At 40.1% G+C, this 23595-nt stretch overlaps 1 protein-coding gene and 1 pseudogene across 8 annotated transcripts in view; both read right to left on the reverse strand.

Moving 5' to 3' along the window:
* Positions 1–519: 519 nt before the first annotated feature.
* On the reverse strand, positions 520–2144 carry LOC136406634 (small ribosomal subunit protein eS27-like; annotated as a pseudogene).
* Positions 2145–7839: 5695 nt separating this feature from the next.
* MCM8 (minichromosome maintenance 8 homologous recombination repair factor) overlaps positions 7840–23595 on the reverse strand; it is a 32321-nt gene continuing 16565 nt past the window's right edge. For 7 of the 8 annotated variants that reach the window (XM_066387222.1, XM_066387221.1, XM_066387216.1 and 4 more), the window contains 8 exons: positions 22967–23107; positions 20236–20377; positions 17692–17887; positions 15033–15252; positions 13784–13993; positions 12335–12411; positions 9155–9344; positions 7840–8182 (listed from right to left, as the gene is read on the reverse strand). In XM_066387222.1, the coding sequence (XP_066243319.1) occupies positions 8090–8182; positions 9155–9344; positions 12335–12411; positions 13784–13993; positions 15033–15252; positions 17692–17887; positions 20236–20377; positions 22967–23107 (1269 nt within the window). In that variant the 3' untranslated portion in view covers positions 7840–8089. The remainder of the gene's footprint in view (positions 8183–9154; positions 9345–12334; positions 12412–13783; positions 13994–15032; positions 15253–17691; positions 17888–20235; positions 20378–22966; positions 23108–23595) is intronic. The other variant, XM_066387224.1, reaches the window with a different exon arrangement.

Raw genomic sequence — 23595 nt, forward strand, 5'->3', positions numbered from 1 at the left:
GAGGTGTGTGCCGTTAAGTCCCGTGAACTTCGGGACCTGCGGAGCGCGCTACTGGCGTTCCTCTGCTCCCCGTTGGGGCCCGAGGGGAGGGGCATAGAGAGAGGATCGAGAAGGGCGGGTGACCGCGTGGTCGTCCTGGCCGGGAGAAGACAGGAGCCTGCTTGGGCCCCGGCCTCGAATTCTCCCAAACCGGTGACCTGCGCAGGGACACCCTCCTAGGGGTGCGTGGCGCTCTCGGGGCTCTCGTAGGTTTAAGTATTGATAAAGTGGTCGAGAAGTGCTGAGTGCTAACTCCCAGCTCTTTTTCCTCTTTTTGGCATTCCATATGCCAAAAATGTGAGTTTTATAGTGTCAGATTGTTTACCTGAAAAGGCGTTCACTATAGCCAAGATATATATATATCAATATATATAGAGAGAGTGCATTATCCCATTCAATTCATCAAGTCTGAGGTAGGGTCCATTATTACCTTTCCATTTTTTAAATCCCAGTTCCCACTGATCTCGCTTTGGGGTGCTTTTAGTGCTGCTTCCTTCTAAAGGAGCATCCTTCCGTAGGCCTTGCATTTCCTCCTGTAGGCGGACTGAGGACAGTGGAGATGCCAACACACACAACTACTGGCAAAAGACAGCGGTGATTTTATAGCGTTCTGGGCATTCCACGTCCCAGAAGGAGGAATAGCAGGTCTGCGACAGGTGCCTTTTGTGTTTCCTTTTCTCTTGTGGAGAGGGATGAAGATCCTCAGTGATGTTGGGAGGTGATCACTACGGGAAACACCTCTATGTTTTTCAGATAAGAAACCGAGTATTAGGGTGCTTAAGAAACTTGTAAAAAAACAACAACAAAAAAACTTATTTAGAATATCCAAAATAATAGTTGATTGTTAATTAACTGGTTAATGTTATACATTATTAAGAGTATATCAACATTGTATTTATTGATACTAATATTGCAATGTTGCAGAACTGCTTTTCTCATTCAGTTCTGTCAAATTGAATTTGAATGTCTCTTGCTGCTGAAGGGGAGCAGAGTTTGCCACTCTGGGCTCTTCTTTTAGGCTGGTTCATTTTAAGAAACAGCTGACATGGGAGAAGCTCTGAAGACCAAGTGGAAGTTACTCTTCCTGAGAGGTCATTGGCCATTGTAAGGGAAATCCCCATTTGTGAGAGTGTTCCTCACTAGAGTGTCTTCACTATCAATGGAGAAGGCATGGGCTTAAATGTGTGTAACAATCCCACCATTGTTTACCGTGCTTTTTCTGGTCATCTCTCCTAGCTGACTCTCCAACTCAAACACTTTGTCTTTAGCAGAAGGTGGTGTTTAAGGTAATGGCTTCAACGGCTTCTGCCATTTTGGCAAGTTACTCAGTGTTTGGGTTTCTCCCATGTATACACAGGTATACATATTATCAAATTTAAATTTGTTTTTCTCCTTGGTGGTAAGAAACATCTAACCCTGTACAGAAATTTTATGAGTTTATTTGAACCAAACTGACTGCAATTGCTGGGAAGTAAATCTCAACAGATTGAGATAAACCACACATAAACTCCATTTCTTTAACATGACCCTTTGTCCTTTCTGTCTGTCCACTCCCTTAATCTTTAAGCCCTTAACACATCACATTCTGGTCAGCATCAAACTGTCTTAATAACGAGACTCAGGTCAGCACTCTTGCCCCCCCCCCCCAGCACGCCCTGCTCAAATCTTTTCGAGTATACGTACCTAAACTTCAAGGGTCCTTCTTTTGCCTCTATAACTTGTTTCTTTAGCCCATTTTTTTCTACAGCTCACTTTTAGTACTTCTGTAACTTTCTAAATAAACTTTCTCTTATGAAAAAAAAAAACATATTAAGGCTCAGGTCTATTGACCACAGAAACAGAGTTTAGGTCAAACTAAAGGTAACACCACCTCAGTTGTGTTACCACACCCTCACGAAACTAGACAGACACTATGTTGACATCAAGACCTGGTACAATGATCAACTACTCCCAACCCTGGCCCCAACCTATCAGTAAAACCCACAACCTCAATTCCCTAAAAAAATCATGATAATTTTTTCTGTATATAATTTGTTCCCATGTGGGCCTTTGGGGAGCTAGGTTTTAGAGTGCTAGCTTACCTGTGACTCTGGGCTTGACACCATTTCTTTAAAATAAACCTTTACTTTCTTTGCTGCAAACTCCTGTTTACATCTTACTGGGCTTTGATGTATGCAGGCAAATGGGCTGCTTTAGTCTGGTAACAAAGATATTCTGGAGAATGGCAGCTTTGCCCTAACAATGAGGGGTTCTGTAGTTTTATTCTCTGGTGCTGTTGGTTGTGCCTTGAGGGGTTTGGAAAAGAAAATTACTCTGACATTTCAGAGTAATCTCAGATGAAAAAGACACTAGACAGGCTCACTTAAAGACTGACCTTTGTCAAGGAAGAAACAGGCATAGGACGTGACTACCTGCCACAACCAGCTTTCAGTCAGGAATTTTTTTTATTTTTTATTTTTGTATTTTTCTGAAGTTGGACACGGGGAGGCAGACAGACTCTCACATGCACCTGACTGGGATCCACCCGGCATGCCCACCAGGGGGAGATGCACTGCCCATCTGGGGAGTCGCTCTGTTGCAACCAGAGCCATTCTAGTGCCTGAGGCAGAGGCCATAGAGCCATCCTCAGCGCCCGGGCCAGTTTTGCTCCAATGGAGCCTTGGCTGCAGGAGAAGAGAGACAGAGAGGAAGGAGAGGGGGAGGGGTGGAGAAGCAGATGGGCGCTTCTCCTGTGTGCCCTGGCCGGGAATCGAACCCAGGACTCCTGCACGCTAGGCTGATGCTCTACCACTGAGCCAACCGGCCAGGAGGAATTTTTATGTTCAGATCATCCTATGTGGTTCCTTTATTGAGTTTATAAGGCCCTCCAATGCAGTCCATCCCTGAGCTTATCACGTTTAGTATGTAACCCTTTTTTGTCCACATTCTGCTAATCTGTTTCATGTCAATTTGATTATTAGACAAGGCAGAAGGGTAGAAGGAAAATTATCCCCCCCCCCCCTCATTTTGAAGAGCCAACCAGAACTCACTGGCTGGAACACTGCTAGCTCCCAGAGCTGCTGCAGCTAAGAGATCTGAGACAAAAAGCCAGCAAGAGGTAAGCTTCTTACCCTGACAGCCTCCCTGGGCTCTGCAAGGTTCAGTGGAAGTTAAAAGGTGTGAGCTAAACTTAGACTGGCAGCAGAAAATATTTGTGAAGCCAGCTTTTTGAGCCTACCAACTCTTGGGTTTTTTCATGGTTTTCTTTGTGTTTCTTGTCATGTGGGTGCAAAGGGGTATTTACAAATTTGGTAACAAAGTAGCAACAGAGTGCTCTGATCATAAATTCCTAAACTTCACAGGTCTTGGTGGGTAGTAATGTCTCAGGCCTAAACTTCCCTAGTAAAAGGTTATCTTTGCCTTGAGCAAGCCCTGTGCATTGGTTTTGTGCATCTAGATTAACATACCTTTGAAATGCCTCTTTTCAGACCCCCAAGCCCTCAAGAGAGCACAGGATCTTGTTAACTATTTTGTAATCCCAGTCCCCACCTTGCTCTCTCCACCCTCATGTAATCTTTTTTTTTTTTTTTTAAAGAGAGAGGGATAGACAGGGACAGACAGGAACAGAGGGATGAGAAGCATCAATCATTAGTTTTTCGTTGCACATTGTGACACCTTAGTTGTTCAATGATTGCTTTCTCATATGTGCCTTGACCCGCGGGCCTTCAGCAGACCAAGTAACCCCTTGCTCGAGCCAGAGACCTTCGGTCCAAGCTGGTGAGCTTTGCTCAAACCAGTCGAGCCCACGCTCAAGCTGGCGACCTCAGCGTCTCGAACCTGGGTCGTCCGCATCCCAGTCTGACGCTCTATCTGCTGCGCCACCGCCTGGTCAGGCCCTCATGTAATCTTCCTTACATTCCCTCCTTAATTCCAAAAGTATAAAGAAACTATAAAACTATTATTCTGAAACATCTGAGATTGCTTCCCAACAATGTTGTCAGTTTGACTCAAACTCATAAAAATTCTGTACAGGGTTGGACATTTCTTCTGTCAACAGTCATAAGGAGGAATACCAACCATAGAGACAGAATGCAGGCATAGACCTGAGCCAGCTGCATAGGCTGGCAGTTATGCAGTTCTCTCCAGACCTGCGACTGTTCCCACAAATGTTCTGTGGGTTCTTGTATAAAAACCAGATGAGGTTTTCCCTTCCATTTTGTTCTGAGTCCTGAGAGCTTGGCTTTGTGACCAGTGAAAATGTTTTTTTTCTGGTCTCCACCACCTGGAAAGTTTATTTACTGGAGTACATCTAGTGCTCAGTCGAATAGAGTGAGGGCTCAAGGCAGCTGTACCCAGTAACAGAGGCTCAGGGATTTACCCTGGGGCTAGCAGCTGAGTCACCTATAGTCAGCTAACTGGCATCTTTTTGCCTTTGACCTTGCCAAACTCTGAAGGGAGTTTGCCTATTCTTTTTCTGCTAGACAGTAAACACAGGGCGTCACATGGTTCTGGGAAGCACGCACACTCATTTGCCAGGCAGCTAAGTAGGCTGTGGATCCAAGCTTAGGGAATCTTAAAAATATGGGTGAACTTTTGGCATGTTAGGTCACCCTATTCTGTTCAAAGGAGGGGAAACACACGATTCTGTTTCTAACTCTAGGAGTAACTGTTCTGGATCTTATTTTGTCATTGGTTAAGCTACAAGAGGCTTATTGGTTTGAGTTGCTACAGATCCTACTGCCAATGGTTAAAAGATGAGTTATTTGAATTGGAAAAACTTTAAAATTGTAAAATTTTTAGAGCTCTCTCATCCTAAATAGCCGTTTCATTATTACCTATGGAAAGCCCAAACAGCAGATACAAAGAAATACAATGGTATTTGAGTGCTCATTTTAGTAATCCTTTTCTAAAACATTTACTATAACGAAGTGAGTTTAATAGTGCACTCCTCCATCCTCCAGAAGTTGGAGGCAGTAATCCCTGGGACTCCTCCAGGAATGCAGCATTGCCTTTGGTTTACTATTTAGGCCCTTCTATTATAATATCTGGCCTTCCTAGCACAACAGCCCTGATCCATGAATGAGGGGAAGCCAAGGAGATTCTGCAGGTTGATCAGTATGTGTATCTAATTATGCATTCAGGAACTCAGGTAATAGGGGAGATTCAGGAACCCGTTGGGTCACTGATGGACTTGGGCCCAAACTCCATTTGATTACCCAATCACCACAGCTCCACTGCCCCACCCATCCAACTCTGATCTACAGAACTGGTAGTCACCTGGTGGGCATGCCAGCTTTCATGGTGGGCAGTAGCGGAGCAACCAAAGTAAGTAAAAGGATAGATTTAACTATATAGTAAGTTGCTTTATAAAGATTTATTCTGCCAAACTTAGTGAAAATCTGATGTGAAGTACTTGGTAAGTAATTATTATTATATGCTTTAACTTGCTATAACTCTGCTTTATAAATTTTATAAAGTAGTTACTTCCCTACTTTATAAATCACCATTACTGTAGAACTGGTGGGCGGTTAGAAGATTTTACTACTAACAGAGATACACAGGTGGGCGGTAGGTATAAAAAGGTTGACTACCTGGTCTACATTGATATTCTGAGTTTCCCAGGATTAGTGTTAGCTCATAAGCAATATATGAAATTTTTGGTTTTGATTTCTTGACTCAATCTATTTATATATATATGAACTTTAAGTGTCTAATTTTATTCCTTTGTTTTTTATTTTTTTAAAGATTTATTGGTTTTAGAGAGAGGAAAGAGATAGCGAGAAAGGGTAGGAGGAGCAGGAAGCATCAACTCATAGTAGTTGCTTCTCATAAATGCCTTGACTGCGCAATCCCAGGGTTTTGAACTGGCAACCTCAGCATTCCAGGAGAATGTTTACCCACTGTGCCACCACAGATCAGGGTCTAATTTTATTCCTTTGTGATGAGAGAATATTAATATTTTTACTTTTGAAATTTGTTAAGGTTTATTTTATGGTTAACATTTTCAGTTTCCACAATTATTTAAAAAGAAACTATATTCTGTTTTCAGGTTGCTGACTTTGGTGTTTATCAATTAGATCCACCTCATTATGTTATTCACATCTCCTATATCCTTAGTTTTTGTCTACTTGACTACCATGAACTGAGAGAAGTGAACCAACTTCTATAAATGGTTTCTGTTTTCTAGTATCTCCTGTAGTTTCTGCTTCATAGTGCTATTTGGTTCATAGCCATAACTATTAGATAATTATTATGAATTGCTCTCCCTAGCATCATAAATACCCTTCTTTGTTGAATGAGCTTTGTCCTGATATCAGTCTCATTTTATATTAAGATCACACCCTTCTTTTTTTTCCCCCCTTAAGTGAGAAGCGGAGAGGCAGAGAGACAGACTCCCACATGTGCCCCGAGCAGGATCCACCCAGCAAGCCCCTAATGGGGCAATGCTCTACCCATCTAAGGCCGTTTTTGGCAACCAAAGTATTTTAGCATCTGAGGTGAGGCCTTGGAGCCATCCAGGGCCAACTTGCTCCAACTGCGCCATGGCTGTGGGAGCAAAAGAGAGAGCTAGAGAGAGAAAAGGGAGAAGGTAAAAGGTGGAGAAGCAGATAGATGGTCACTTCTCCTGTGTGCCCTGACCAAGAATCAAACCCAGACTTCCACATGCCAGGATGTTGTTCTACCGCAGAACCACCAGCCAGGGCCACTTCTTTTTTTAAAAGCAGGATTAGTTAGTAGATTAAATGGGAGGAATCCAAAATGAAATTCAAAGATGTAAAGTAGAATGGCTGAGGGCTGTATTGCCCCTACCACTTTCAGAAAAATGAGTTTCATTTTCATTGAAGAGTCACAAATTGGAACCTTATGTCCAATGCAAGAATGGTGTTGCTTCGTCTTCTGACACTATTTTAGAAACACAGGAGTTAAAACTTAAGAAGGCCTATTCCTCACAAGTATTTTATCTCTTAACCTATTCAAAGTGTTGCTATCCAGCCTTAATAATATAACACATTGGAGCATCCGTGCAGTCTGGTACAGGTTTATCATTAGTAATAAAAAATATATCTTAAAAAATTTCCACCTGACCTGTGGGGGCACAGTAGATAAGAGCATTGAGCTGGAATACTGATGTCGCTGGTTCAAAAATCAAACAAACCCTGGGCTTGCCAGATTAAAGCACATATGGGAGTTGATGCTTCCTGCTCCTTCACCCCTTTCTCTCTTTCTCTTTCTCTAAAATGAATAAAGTCTTAAAAAAATTTTTTTTAATAAAAATTCAAAAGAAATTTTTTTCAGAAAGATGTTAAGCTAAATAAATTAAAAGTTTCAATTTATTTCTGAAAGATATAAATTCATTTTGGTGTCAGAAGTATCTAAACACTAAAAAGTAACTGTGGGGGGCACAATGCGGGGAGGGTAGAGAGTGTTATATTGAGTGGGACACTTGAAACCATGTCAACATAATAAAAATTAAAATAAAAAAAAGTAACTGTGAGGGTCCTGCAGGCAGAGTCGCAGGCACACAGGGTGTGCTCCTGTGGATAAGGTATAGGAAGAAAAAACACTAAAAGTAACTTTGCGAATGCTTCCCCCAATTGATATTTGGTATGCAAAACTATATAAGATAGGACTAAAAGACAGCTCAAACCTTGGCCCAGTAGTTCAGTGGTGAGAGTGTCTTCCTGCTACACCAAGGTTCCATCCCAGGTCAGGGCACATACAAGAATCAATCAATGAACGCATAAATAAGTGAAACAACAAACTAGTTTCTCTCTCTCTCTCTCTCCCCCCCTAAAAATCAACTAAAAAAAGAATAAAAGATAGGTAAATAACTATAAATAATTTATAATTATATCATTTAGATAAAAAATATGAACAATTGCTTTTAACCTTTAGAAGTTATAAAAATTAATAAACAACTATCACCTTTTAAATTAGTTCAACACTTTTTCCTATTATATTACTGTTGGGATGTTAGTTTTCAGAACAGTATTTTTTTTCTTATTATTATTCATTCTTGAGATGGCTTTAATTGCTAATAAACTCAGGAAGTCTTACATTGGTAGTCTTTTTAAACAGTTTGAAGCTGATAAACCTTGGGGCCTTTTTTTAAGAGGTAACCTTGCTCATTGAGGGATCCAATAAAATTTTCAAAATCAGCAACCTGGAAGAAAACATCAAAAGAGTTAGATACACCCTTTCCAAAAAGAGCTCAAACAAAACAAAACAAACCCACAAGTATTCTGCAAAAAAAATATGATTTTAAAAATTAACCTCTCAAAAAGTAATATACAATTGTCAAGTTTCTTGGGCAAATAAAATTATTTGTACTTATACAGAAAACTGCCTATATATGAACTTTTGATTCTATAATGCCAAACTAATCAAAAATTAGAACTCCAGTATGCAGAGAATATATGTGTTTTAGTTTAGCTTCTAAACCAAAATTAGACTAGGTTTTGAAATTAAGTGGGCAATTTTCCATATGAACTGTTATATATGGCAGGAAAGGAGAAGGAGATTAAGAAGTACAAACTTCCAATTATAAAATAAGTCACGGTGATGTAATGTACAACATTGGGAACAGTCAATAATGTAACAACTATGCATGGTGCCAAGAGGTTACTAGGCTTATTGTGGTGATCACTTTGTAAAGTATATATATAAATGTTAAATGAATATTGTATACCTGAAACTAATATAATATCAACTATAATTAAAAATAAATTTAAAAAACAAAGAAGTCAGATTACATCTATTAACACTAAAACATTTTAGTTGGGTGGAACCATGTCCACTGAAAAAAAGGAGAAACTAAGGTTCAAAGACATGAAGATGCCTTGCCCACAAAGGAATATCAGAAAGACATGGAAATGGAGTCCTACTACAATGTTTCCCTGTAACCATCATGATACTAAAAAGCCTTTTGGAAAGAGGTCAAAATAAAGCCTTTTTTAAAAGCTCTACACAGCTAATTTCATAGCTTAAATAAAGGAAACAAGCTTGGTTTTGTTTCCCAAAACGCCTATTCCATTTTTAATCAAAATCTTTTGATATTTAAGTTATTATTATACATTAATAAAGGCCTGCTGACATTATTATAAAAAGGATTTCTTAAGTATTTGGTTTATCATACCTGAATGTTTAGGTCTTTGGAAATCTGCCGAAGCTGATGAAACTGAAATAAATTATTGTAAGTTCTTTCAGCAATGTTGTTGAGAGCAGAAATAAACCTTTTTGCTGCTGACCTGTTGCTCATTCCAGAACCATGCTGAGATCGCTCAAAATCTAGATTCCCAAATTCATCAGAGTAAGTTCCCAGCATGCTTAAAGGGAAGGGAAGAAAAACAAAGTTACCGAAGGTGTTGTGGATGTAGAGATTTTTATCCCAGGCCTACAGATTATAAGAAAAATGCAGAAGTGGCCACTAGCCTCACGTAGCAAACATTTAAACACGTATTTATCAAGTGGCCACTATGGTATGGACTGGGGATAAAAGTATTTTGGACAGTTGCCACTTTTATGATACTACTAAATTTGAAAAGAGAAATGCATAAAAATATAAAATTGATAGACTGTAACATAAACACCTGGAACATTTTTTCTTCAATCCATGAAAAAAAGAAATATTAAACATACTAAATTTAGATTTTATTAGGTAAAAATGTGTTCCCAGCCCCCACTGCAGACTCTGGCACCAAAAAAAGGGGGGTTTAAAAATACTCTGGAATGAATTAGAAGTGTTCTGCTGATTTGCAGTAAAGATTAAAGGATATACTTATTATTTCCCGTTCTTTGCTGCTCCCTTTTATTTTCACTATCATGTTCTTTCATCGGGGAAAGAAACATGCACTTGACAATAAATTTTAGCCAGAAGCCTGAAAACACCAGTCAAATATCATTAGCCATCCTCTCTAATACCTATTGCTGATTCCTTGCCTGAATCAGCAATAGGTATTCTGTGTCTGTAATCAGGCCAGATATAATCTCAGTCAGGCTCACAGGCAAAGATGTTATTTAATTAAGAATTAATCAAATATAAATTGGTCACCCAGTAAGTAGTGGGCTTATAGTGGTGAACAGAACAGGTACAATTCCTGTTCTTAAGGAGCTCAAAGAAATTAGTTTAAAGGGTTACTATAAACACAGCTTCATTTAGTCCCCTAAATATAATAGATAAGGACCTATGTGAAAGAATAAACTGTACAAAGAGAAATATATCATTCAAATAAGATTGTAATAAATGATAAAATAAGATAGATAAGGATATGTTCCCCCCTGAAATACAGTATAATCGTAATTAAGGCTTTTATACTGTATTTCCCAATGTATAAGACACACCATTTTCCAAAAAATCTGGGGTCTAAAAACTGCGTGCATCTTATACAGTGTTAGTGGCATTTCAAATGCCATAAATGGAACTGAGAACAAGGCAATATATGAAGACAGTGATTCGTCATCAGACATAGATGAGGACAAGCTAATGGATGAGTTTTGACAGTGATGAGAAGTTCTATGAATTTTATGATGAACTTGATTGAGTTTAATAATTTTATGTAATACATTTTTTTTTTCAAATTTCGGGCCCCAAAATTAAGGTATGTCTTATATATGGGAGTGTCTTACACATGGGGAAATACAGTAATTAACTACTCTACCATATCATTTACCATATGCTTATTTCCCAGACAGTTGTCAAAAATGCTTTAGGCCGTGGTCCCCAACCTTTTTTGGGCCACGGACTGGTTTAATGTCAGAAAATATTTCCACGGACTGGCCTTTAGGGTGGGACGGATAAATGTATCACGTGACTGAGACAAGCATCAAGAGTGAGTCTTAGACAGATGTAACAGAGGGAATCTGGTCATTTTTTAAAAATAAAATATCGTTCAGATTTAAATACAAATAAAACAAAAATAATTTAAGTTATTTATTATTTCTCTGCGGACCAGTACCAAATGGCCCACGGACCAGTTGGGGACTACTGCTTTAGACTATTACATTAATTATAAGTTAATATTTACCTTAACTATATTTAGCATATGCTATCATATTTAGCCCTCCCAGCAACCCTATGATTTAGGGATTATTCTTATTCCCATCATACAAATGAAGAAACAAAGTCTAATAAATTTAACTGCCTTGCTAAAAGTTACAGAGCTAATGAGTGGCGTATCTGGGATTTGAATCTTGAGCTGTATGCTTCAGATCTGAAGAAAGACACGTAAACTATTTGAGCTACTTTCCTGAAATAGAAAAAAAAACACCTCACAATGATGTCATATTTAAAGGTGGCTCTGAAAAAACAAAAAGGTGGCTCTCTTCTGTGTCCTAGTATATTTTCCATTGTAAGAGGAAGCTATGTAAACTGTTGACAGTAAGTGTTTCATTTTTAGCCCTGGCCAGGCGGTTCAGTGCATAGAGCATCATCCTGGTGCACCAAGGTTGCAGATTCATGACGAGTCGAGGGAGATACAAGAAGCAACCAATGAGTGCACAGATAAATGGAATTAAGTGGAACAATGAGTTGATGCTTCTCTTTCTCTTCCCTTCCCTCTTCCAACCTCTCTCCCCCTTTCTCTCTCTCAAATCAATGGAAAAGAAAATTTTTAAAAAGGTTCAGAATAGTATAAGTCATATGCTATTTACAGAAAAGTACTGGGCGTTTCGATGGAGAGGAAGGGTAGACGGTAAACAAAATGGGAACAGTTCTTCTCAAACTATATATTTTGAAATGATTTCAGAACTATGAATGTATTGCCCATTCAAAAAATGTCAAGATATTTTAAAAAGATATTTTAAACCAAGGAAGTATAGTTTGTTCAGAGATAAATAGGATTCAGTGGGCTAAATAAAAGCAACTCTGATTGGTCTAATGAAAATCTATACTTGAGATGGAAAAATAAGTGGCATTTCATTTAAAACATTAAAAATTTTAATCTTGCCCTGGCCAGTTGGCTCAGCAGTAGAGCGTCAGCCTGGCGTGTGGAAGTCCCAGGTTCGATTCCCGGCCAGAGCACACAGGAGAAGTGCCATCTGCTTCTCCACCCCTCCTCCTCTCCTTCCTCTCTATCTCTCTCTTCCCCTCCCGCAGACAAGGCTCCATTGAAGCAAAGTTGGCCCACGCGCTGAGGATGGCTCCATGGCCTCTGCCTCAGGTGCTAGAATGGCTTCGGTTACAATGGAGCATCGCCCCCCGGTGGGCATGCCGGGTGGATCACGGTTGGGCGCATGCGGGAGTTTGTCTGCCTCCCCGCTTCTCACTTCAGAAAAACACAGACAGACAGACACACACTCACACAAAATTTAATCTTACCTATATTTCATAATTTCAACGATATCCTCGGCATCTTCTTTGGTTGCTTGTTCTCTTAATTCCAATCTTGCTCGTGCCTTTGAAGAAAAACAACCATTTTCAGATTGAGCAGGTGTAGTATATCTAAGCTTTCAATTGTTCAGTTTACACAAAAACTGACTTTGAGGAAGGGAGCTGTAATATGAAAGTCAGAATTTTAAAAAGTGACTTGAAAACTTGAGTATGAAAATAATCACTCATTTAAAATATGAATTAGTTCTTGTTTCGGCAGTACATATACTAACATATGGATTAAAACCTACTTTTATCTACTAACATAGTCTTCTGAATGTTCATTTCAGAAGATTTGATTATGAAATATACTTGCTTTTTTCCTTGCCTTTTACTTTAAGGAAGTCATACCTAACCAAGCTGTTAAAACAACAAAGAAGAAATCAGATTTTGGAAGCAAAAAGCCAAAACTCTGACCGAGCTAATTTTAACTGCCAGAGTTCTCTTAGCTTTCCATTGCTGTTAGAAAAACAGGCACTATCCTTACAGACCTTTTGTGTATCAAACCAAATACTCAAGGTATTTGACATATTCCATGTCCCCCAAATGCTCAACTTTAATTAAATTCCAACATGCTTAGTTAACCTAACCACTCTGCATACTACAGGAGTTTCCTAAATGTCATTTAAAAAAAATTGCTTGGTAAGCAATTGGTCCTGTACATAGAAAAATGTGGCTATACTTTGATTGGAATGTTAAAGATATGACCAAACCTTTTTTTTCCCCCTTAAGTGAGAAGCAGGGAGGCAGAGAGACAGATTCCTGAATGTGCCTGACAGGGATCTACCTGGCAAGCCTCCTCTGGGGCAATGCTCTGCCCATCTGGGGCCACTGCTCTGATGCTTGGCAACCAAGCTGTTTTAATGCATGAGGTGAAGCCATGGAGCCATCCTCAGTGCCTGGGATCAGCACCCAGGGCCAACTTGCTCCAATCGAGCCATGGCTATGGGAGGAGAAGAGAGAGAGAGAAGGGAGAGGGGGTGGGGTAGAGAAGCACATGGTTGCTTCTCCTATGTGCCCTGACTGGGAATCAAACCCGGGACATCCACACGCCAGACCAACTCTCTACCACTGAGCCAACCGGCCAGGGCCATGACCAAACCTTTTTAGAAGCTTATCTATTTCTAAAGTCTCTCAGAAAAAGAAAAACCAAATCAATCATGCAGAAAATTGAGAGAAGTCATATTACTCCTCTTTCTTTTTACTGCTTACTTTATTGATTTTAGCGCGAGAGGTGATGGGGGGGAGGGGAGTGAGAGAGAGAGCCAGGAACATCGATCTGTTCTGTATGTGCCCTGACTGGGGATCAAACAAGCAACCTCTGCACTTCAGGACGGTGCTCTAACCATCTGAGCTATCCCACCAGGCCATCTTAAGAAAACATCAACTTAAACAAACCTCTGTTAATCGAATCAGAGATTCCAGCTGCCTAGTAGTAATTGGTGAGCTATTTATCCGCTGGCTCTGTTTCCGGAGCTCAAGGTAAAAATCTTGAAGAATTTGAGCAGCTTCCATGGATAGCCTTGGATTGACATACTGACGAGCATAACCAATGTACTTTCTCAGGAGCTGGTGGGGAATTGGGTCTATAGTTTCTCCAGGAACAACCTAACACATGATGAAAACGCCCAAGATTACAAAGATAAGTAGCAGCCAAAATCTTTCAGCTAAAATAACCTGGTTAGATAAATAAAAATTTAAAAAGATTCTCCAAACAAGCCAAACACACTATAGTTCTAGTTCTTGGTCTAGTTCAGGGGTAGTCAACCTTTTTATACCTACCACCCACTTTTGTATCTCTGTTAGTAGTAAAATTTTCTAACCACCCACCAGTTCCACAGTAATAGTGATTTATAAAGTAGGGAACTGGCCCTGGCCGGTTGGCTCAGTGGTAGAGCGTTGGCCTGGCGTGCGGAGGTCCGGGGTTCGATTCCCGGCCAGGGCACACAGGAGGGGCGCCCATCTGCTTCTCCACCCCTCCCCCTTTCCTTCCTCTCTGTCTCTCTCTTCCCCTCCAGCAGCCGAGGCTCCATTGGAGCAAAAGATGGCCCGGGCGCTGGGGATGGCTCCTTGGCCTCTGCCCCAGGCGCTGTAGTGGCTCTGGTCGCGACGGAGCGACGCCCCGGATGGGCAGAGCATCACCCCCTGGTGGGCGTGCCCGGTGGATCCCGGTCGGGCGCATGCGGGAGTCTGTCTGACTGCCTCCCTGTTTCCAGCTTCAGGAAAAAAAAAAAAAAAAAAAAAGTAGGGAAGTAACTTTATAAAATTTATAAAGCAGAGTTACAGCAAGTTAAAGCAAATAATAATAATTACTTACCAAGTACTTTATGTTGGATTTTTGCTAAATTTGGCAGAATAAATCTTTATAAAACAACTTAACTATAGTTAAATCTTTTTATTTATACTTTGGTTGCTCCGCTACCACCCACCATGAAAGCTGAAACTCCCACTAGTGGGCAGTAGGGACCAGGTTGACTACCACTGTTCTAGTTAATGTAGATTATTTCAAATGAAGTTTACATAAACCCTGGTATTGTAATATAAAAGATTTGGTATGAAAGTATATATACTACTGCTCTACAGTAAGTAACACACTGAACTCTGACAAGCAAACAGAAGGGAACTGAGTAAGAAGAAACATTGGTACCTTTAGTCTTTCTGATAATGGTTTATCAGAAACCACTTCAAGCACAGAAGTATTTGACTCCTGACTATTCAGACGAGCTACTGTGGCGCTGCTAACAGTCCTCCGCTTTCCAGCTCTTATTGCAATGACATGTTCAGAGAGTAAGTGATCATGATCTTCATTTGGAGTGTCTAACAGGATAAAGACCAAATCAAATCTGGATAGCAGGGCACTCCCCATTCTGAAGAGGCATGAAAGAAAGACGAAATCGTGATTGTCATAAAAACAAACTGAAAATCTAGAAAACTCGTTTATTACTCAAGTTCCATGTACAACGTATAAAAGGTTTTAAATTACAGAAACAAGAATAGATTTTGGACAACACACCTACAAACTCCAAAGACACCAAGCCATGTGCCCAGCCATATATGTACCAACCTTTGGGAGGTTGAGGAGACATGGCCCCTTCTCACACCAGACAAACCACGGAATTCTTCTGTGTTCTATATCACTACCTATGCTGTAGAGTCTTTGAATATTTTTAATGTTTATTTTATTGATTTTAGAGGAAGGCAGAGAGCAGGAAAGAGACAGGAACATTTGTTCCTGTATGTGCCCTGACTGGGAATCAAACCAGCAACTTCTGCACTTCCAGATGATGCTCTAACTAACCAAGCTATCCAGCCAGGATGGGTCTTTGTATTTTTATGCTAGAATGCTACATGACACATCAGGGGTATCTAGTTGAGTTCTTTTTTTAAATTGATTTTAGAAAGAAACATCAACTCGTTCCTTTTAGTTGTTCCATTTAATTCTGTACTCGTTGATTGCTTCTCATATGTGCCCTAATGGGGGATTGAACCCGCGATCTCAGTATGCCAGGATGGTACTTTATCCATTGAGCAACCTGCCCAAGGCTAGTTGAGTAGTTCTTAACATTTTATATCTGTTGTCTCTATAACACTTTGCCTCTTAAAGCACCTGTACCCATTTAGAAGCAAAAGGCCCATTTTTTTCTTAAAGAAACATCTAATTGTTTATAATAAAAATGCTGTATTTCTACTTAATCATCATCTCTGAACCTACTAATCAGATAACTCCTCTATCTGAGACAAGAAAACTGAAATCCAGAACAATTCACAAATTGACCACCCTCCCAAAGCAGGTGTGGTGCCATGAAAACCCAGAATCCTTGTCCCCTGGATAGTTCAACAGGATCCTTCTGATCTTCCCAAAACAGTACTTCGTCGTTTTACTCAGAAAAACTAGTAAGTTATTTTTTTGGTGGTGCTGATAGAAAAATTCCCAGAATCTCCAAGTAGAATCATGTATTTAACTATGTGCCATTTCTATATTAGAGTTAACAATTACAATAAACATTAGAATTTTTTCCCACAAGAATGTAAGGTTCCAGTTTTTCATCTGAGGCATTCGTTCTTCTCTCCCTTTTGCATCTCTTGAGTCTGTTCTCCTTCCCATGTTTTGTCCAGCCTGCACAGAACAGATGAGGACAGCACGTGCACGTACAGAAGGAAAACGGGATCATTCCACAGTATGAATACACAATGTGCTCTGCACTTAGCAGCAAGGCACAGACGTGCCCCTCTCAGTACTTACACAGAGCTCCTTTTATTCTCTAAGACATGGTGCAGTCTTACTAGAGAGGTGAACCACTTCCCTATCGATGAGCATTTAGGTTGTTTCTGGTCTTTGGCAGTGATTAACAACGCTATCACACCCACCCTGTAAACATATCTTTTGTGTGTTTATGTGACTATTTTGTGAGTACAATTACTAAAAGAAATGGCAGGAACAAACAGAATGGTACATTTTCAATACTGATAAACATGCAAAGCTGTCCTTCAAAATGCTAAATTCTCCATCCCTTTGGCAGTAACAATTATTATCAATAATATTTAAAGTGTTTGCCAAGCTAGAAGATATCAATAGTACTTCATTGTTTTAAAAATATTTTTTTTAATTTATTGATTTTTAACCAGAGAGGAAAGGAGAGGGAGAGAGAGGAACAGAGAGAGAGAGAGAGAGAGAGAGAGAGAGAGAGAGAGAGGAACATCAATCTGTTCTTCTATGTGCCCTGACTGAGGATCAAACCAGCAACCTCTGTGCTTCGGTCTGATGCTCTAACCAATTGAGCTAGCCGGCTAGGGCAGTACACTTCATTGTTTTAATTGTGTTCAAACATGTTATTATACATTTAATGGAAACCTGTAATGTCTGTGAACTATCCATTATATATCCTCAGTTGTCTTTTTCATATTGCTTGATAGGGATTCATATATTAAAGGTATAAATATTTGAAGAGCCTGACCGGGTGGTGGCGCAGTGGATGGAGCGTCAGACTGGGATGCAGAGGACCCAGGTTCGAGACCCCGAGGTTGCCAGCTTGAGCGCGGGCTCATCTGGTTTGGGCAAAAGCTCACCAGCTTGGACCCAAGGTCGCTGGCTCGAGCAAGGGGTTACTCGGTCTGCCGAGGGCCCACGGTCGGGGCACATGAGAAAGCAATCAATGAACGGCTGGGGTGTTGCAGCGAAGGGCTGGTGATTGGTGCTTCTCATCTCTCCGTTCCTGTCTGTCTGTCCCTGTCTATCCCTCTCTCTGACTCTCCCTCTGTCTCTGTTAAAAATAAAATAAAATAAAATAAAATTTGAAGAGACTTACTTTAAATTCTCAGAAACTGTTTTGGCTTTATTGTAATGTCCTCCAACCGGGTTTGCAGCAGCAATAATGGACGTTCTTGCAGGGAGGCTACACACCACACCGGCCTTCGCAAGGCTGATACTTTGCTGTTCCATAGCTTCTAACAAGGCTTGATGCTGATTCCCCATCTTATCAAATTCATCTATTCCACAAATACCTACAATCACAGTAAAACAACACAGGAAAAACTGTCCCTTGGTCAAATTCTAAATCTTATAGAATGAAAATTATTCCACAATAATCTCCATTGTTTCCAACAGCTAAATTATAAAATGTCATACAAAAGAGAAATTCTGATTGTTTTGCAGCAAGTACAACATATTATTTAACTAACTTTTATGTAAGATTTACTCATTCAGCATTTTCCATAGGGAAAGCACTAGGCTGTGAGGGTTACAAACATGAAGAACGTATGAGAGGACTATTCAAAAAGCTTACAGGCTTAAATCCAAACAGGTGAGGTAAGGTATATATATATATAAATATATACTGCTCACAAAAATTAGGGGATATTTCAAAATGAATATGAAATGATAAAAAAAAGAAGCATTTGATATTTTTTTACTAAACAAGATCAGAAAAACAAGTCAAAGAAAGTTGTTTGATTATGCAAATGAGATGTAAAACCAACTTTTTTTCATTCGCGAAAATGCACTATACAAAAGATTGAAAGTACTGGAGTATCTTATCTGCACATTCCCTAATCTCCTCATTTTTGTGAGAAGTGTACATATTCAAGATACTATACTTCAACTAGAAAAGATATGCATAATTATACAAAAGTTTTCTGGAGGGGTGGGAGAGGTTAAAAGAGGAAGAGAAATCTGGAGTAGTTTCAAGTAAAAGGTGATTTTTGAGTTGGGTTTTGAGGGAACAATAGGGCAGCGTAATTTGGAAAGAAAAGCATGGGCTCTAAGGTCAGAAGATTCGAACGCAGTTCTCAGCAATACCAGATACAGTTGTGGGGAAGTCACTAAATCTCTTTAAATACAATGTGAAGAACTACCACTGACTGAAGTTTTATATGCCAGACATATCGATCCACACGGTACTGGAGACTCTCAAACATTACTACCTTGTGATACTTTCCCTTCCTTCTTCGCGTACAATGAGCACCCCGGAGGGTGGTCATCTCCAGAGGTTGCTGCTGGGGTTAAACCCCTTAGCTACTATGGCCAAGTCAGCATGCCTCTCTGGGTTACTGGCACAGCTCAGGAGTGGGGACGCTGGAGAACAAGCTCAACCTGCTACTTTGACAACCACTCTTCAAAAGTTTAAAGCAGAAGTCGGCATTTTTTCTGTAAGGGGGCAAATGTAAATATTTTACATTTTGCAAGCCTGTCACATATTATTTTTTTATATATTTTGGTTGCCCTGTATAATCCTTTAAAAATATAAAAACCATTATTTGCTTATGGACCATACAAAAACAGGCTAAAGGCTGGGCTGACCTGTGGACTCAAGTTCGCTAATCCCTGGTTTTAAAGCTTTAAATTTAAACTTTGAAAAATTTAAAACTTTCTCTCTTCTTTGGCTCTAATTAATAACTCTTGATGCTTTTTAAAAAAAACTATTTTTAGTCATTTCATCAGCTACTAAAGAGGGGAAATATTATAAAACAGCCCTATTTCTCCCTTTTCCCCTTTCAAGTGTTCAGTAAAGATGTTAGCAAGACTGTATTTGTTTTTAGACTCCAAGCCCTGCTGTTTAATATTCCTTTGTATTTTAACAGTGCTATTTCTTACCATCAGTGTTTGGCTTATCTACCTATATCTAGAAGAAAAAGCAGTGGGCTCTTACCCGCCCACATCTTATATCCCATTGGCTATCTGTATAGCTAAACCACACATCACCTTCAACTTCTAATTAATGGCAAGTTTGACAGTTTCACAATGAGTATCCTTTTCTTACTATTTTCTTCACCTGGTAACTCAGTAAAAATACTGTCACTGCTAATGAGCAAATACTTACCAAATACATTCTATATATCTGTACTATGTTCTAGCACGTGGGATTCAGTGTTCTCTGTCTTGTGAAGCTCACATTCTACTTAGTGGAGGGAGGCAGACTATTAAGAAAGTAAACTATAGCTCTGAGCTAAGTAACAGTAACACACTCAACAAGTACTGGGCACCTGTGCACTCGGCAACAGCAATATGGCCATCAACAAGACACTGATCCCATCCAAACAAACCACAAATGGGATGGGTGGTATGAAATGGGAAGTGTAGGGAGCTATACTTCTTTGACCTGATTACTTAATTTTTACATATTGTATCTGCTGCAGGATTCTGAAAATGAATGACATTAGGTACCAGTTTCAATTCTGCAGTGTAAATAAAAATGATGGTACTGTATTTCCAGTTATTTTTTTTTCCCACTCATTCTCAGCTCATTTGTTGGGAGAGTGCTATCCAAAAGCCTTCTGAACAGAATATAAAGAAATTGACTAAAAAGGAAAAGGCTTAAAAAAGAAGCCCAGAATTATTATCTTTGGTCTCTTACCTTGGTCACCAAGTACCAGGGCACCAGCTTCTAAAGCAAAATCTCCTGAGGAACTATCTTTTGAAAGAGTTACAGTCAATCCAGAAGTAGTCGTGGTATTACCACAAACATACACACCGCGTGGAGCGACGTTGCATACTGCCTGAGGAAACAAAATTTGAGAGGATCAGACAAAGTAAAGGGGAAATAATAGCTAATGGTAATCGCTCACAAACGTTAGCTCTATGCCAGCTCTTCTCCTAAGTGCTTTACCAAACAATTTTCACCGCCATGGTATGAGGGAGGTATTATTACATCCCCATGTACTGACGCAGAAACCAACACCTGCAGATAGCACCCAGCTAGGAAGGTGTGAGGTTCAGGATTCAATCAAATGCAGGCAGCCTAACTCTGATGTCTGTAGTCATGTGAATACTCTCTACAGTTATGCTTCCTTTTCAAGTTCAAGTAACAAAACTGTGAGTACCAATTTTAATTTCAAAGGCCTTCAGTTTCAAAGGTTTTAAACATCAAGTAACAAAATGGCTCAGTAACACTTGCCTTCTGAGTAAACTATCTATGGCAGATCAAAAAAGTAGTCAAACAGCACAACAGCACATGCACTTCTTCCAGCCAGGCAGACCTATTTAATCTGGGCTCTGCCACGTGCTGGCTGTGCTGCTCTCGGGCCTCTCTCAGCTTCTGCTTCCTTATCATCTATCATACATTGTATTGAGGAATAAATGAGACCATTAATGTCAGGCACTAACCTGTCACCTGGCACACAGGAAGTGCCCAATGCAAGACTGCCGCATGTGGCTGCGCACTGCACAAGGCCAGGGGACAGTCCTCATACACAGCTATCCACGCCGGTGGACTGGACTTGGGCAGTGCACAATCCAAGGGACCCTACGGTGCCTAGCTTATAAACAGTTGCTACAATTTTTGTTCTTTGTAGTTCCTTATTTGTTAATCTGAGAGTACTACGGTTCACTAAACGGTCAGAGGGAATGGGAATTAAATATATAAAATAATGAACTCCTAATGGTGTTAGCCTAATTTTTAAAAATCCTGCCTTAGCAGGACTAGCCGCCTTACAGGTGATACCCTCCACTATTTACAACACTTATTTCCACTAATATTACAATTTCTATTTTTAAATTGAGCCAGGGGTTTTAAAGGCATTATTCCCAGGTCTAAATGCCACGAAAACCTGCCAATGTCATTTGTTGGCATGAAAACATTTCAGTGCCATTTAATCCATGACATTTTATGCACTACAAACAAAATGCAGAAAGTGAATGATTTGTATCAGACACTGTGGAAGTTAAACTAGGCTTCCACCTATAATATGCTAATTCAAAAAACCACACACACAATGCTACAAAGATAAAAAAGAAACTGTAACAATTTAGCTCCCTATGTGTACCTTGTATACATATTCTGGCTAGGCACTCTGTGCCAGGCTTGTAGCAAGGGCGCATACACACACACACACACACACACACACACACACAGGTTCAGTTAGTCAAAAGAAAGACGGAAACATGAATAAAAATGTTATATTAAAAATTAAAATGACTGGTTTAACATTTAATCGTAAGAAAGAATTGAGGCCTTGGCCAGATGGCTCAGTGGATAGAGTTGTCTCAGTGCGCCAAGGTCATAGGTTCAATCTCCCATCAGGACACGTCTGAGAAGCAACCAATGAGCTCACAACTAAATGGAACTAAGAGGAACAAGTTGATGCTTCTCTGTCCCTCCCCCCACCCTTCCTCCTCTCTCTCTCTCTCAAATCAATGGAAAAACTTTAAAAAAAAATCCGACAAGGACAGTGGGATTACAGTGCCATGACAAGATCAGAGCAGTTCTCAATCTTGGCTGCACAGTAGAATCACTTGGGGAGGGTATCCATATACAGATAGTAGGACCCTAACCCAGAGACTCAATTGAATTGGCCTGGGGCAGGCCACAATATTTTCAAAGAGCTCCAAAGGATATCTGGGTGATCCTAATATGCACCCAGGGTTCTCAATCCCCAAAGATTCAGTAATCACAGGACTACAATTCACCAAAGAGCCAGAGACGCCCTGGTCTGGTCATATTTCCACACGGAAGAAGGTATGAATAGAGGACATGGACATTCTTAGAAAGGACATTATAGCTGGCTTACCAGGTGTCACTCTAAGGCAGGGGTCCCCAAACTTTTTACACAGGGGGCCAGTTCACTGTCCCTCAGACCGTTGGAGGGCCGGACTATAAAAAAAACTATGAACAAATTCCTATGCACATTGCACATATCTTATTTTAAAGTAAAAAAACAAAACGGGAACAAATACAATATTTAAAATAAAGAACAAGTAAATTTAAATCAACAAACTGACCAGTATTTCAATGGGAACTATGCTCCTCTCACTGACCACCAATGAAAGAGGTGCCCCTTCCGGAAGTGTGGCAGGGGCCGGATAAATGGCCTCAGGGGGCCGCATGCGGCCCGCGGGCCGTAGTTTGGGGACCCCTGCTCTAAGGAAACCACAGGCATTCCACCAAGCAGCACCTTCTAGGGCCATCATAAGCTCCTGAAGGGAGGACCACTTCTGTGACTGACAGAGGCAGAAACTTCTTGGGAACCAACACAGATTGGTCACAGAAACTGCGTTGCTTTGGACTCAGAATACAAATGCTATACCAGTTGTGAATTATTCATGAGTTTGATAAGCAAAAGATCAAATACTCAGTGATTATTTCCTACCTGTAGCATCTGACTCTTTCCTAAGCCTGGATCTCCAACAACAAGGACATGTGGGTCTCCCCGAATTGGAATTCTGTTTTTGTCATCTGCGTATTTCTGGGTTCCTCCAAAGAGTGCTAATGCCAAACCTGCTTTAACAAGCTCAAGTGTGAAAGAAGTTAAAAACGTGAGAAAAACATAAAAAGGAATAGCAAAGAGAGTGCTACTCCTCTTATGGTTACAACATTTATTTGTTTTTGGGGGGAGGGCTTCTTTTAAAGTGTGATTAAACTTTTTTTCCTAAGGAAAGCAAGTATGATTAAAAAGCAAAAATGAGAAATCATAGAAAATCAGAGCAATATCTTGGAAGTTGCTAAATGAAGACCTATCTACCTTGCAATGCATGAATAATCCATTCCACAAAACTAAGAAATACTTGTCAGTTTCTGCTTTAACATGTAGTGTCCAGGGTGGTTTAAAGGAAGCCTACTCCTGTTAACTCAAATTGGTAAGCAGCTTCTTCCTACAAGGGGCTGCAATTTGCCCGTCACATCATTCACTTATGGAGAACAATGACTCATTAAATACAAACAACTAACTGGCCAACAGAAGTCAGCTATTTTTGCTACTTTCTGTGAAATCTTTTTATT

The sequence above is a fragment of the Saccopteryx leptura genome, chromosome 5 (genome assembly GCF_036850995.1).
Source record: "Saccopteryx leptura isolate mSacLep1 chromosome 5, mSacLep1_pri_phased_curated, whole genome shotgun sequence".
In the NCBI taxonomy this organism is placed as follows: domain Eukaryota; kingdom Metazoa; phylum Chordata; class Mammalia; order Chiroptera; family Emballonuridae; genus Saccopteryx; species Saccopteryx leptura.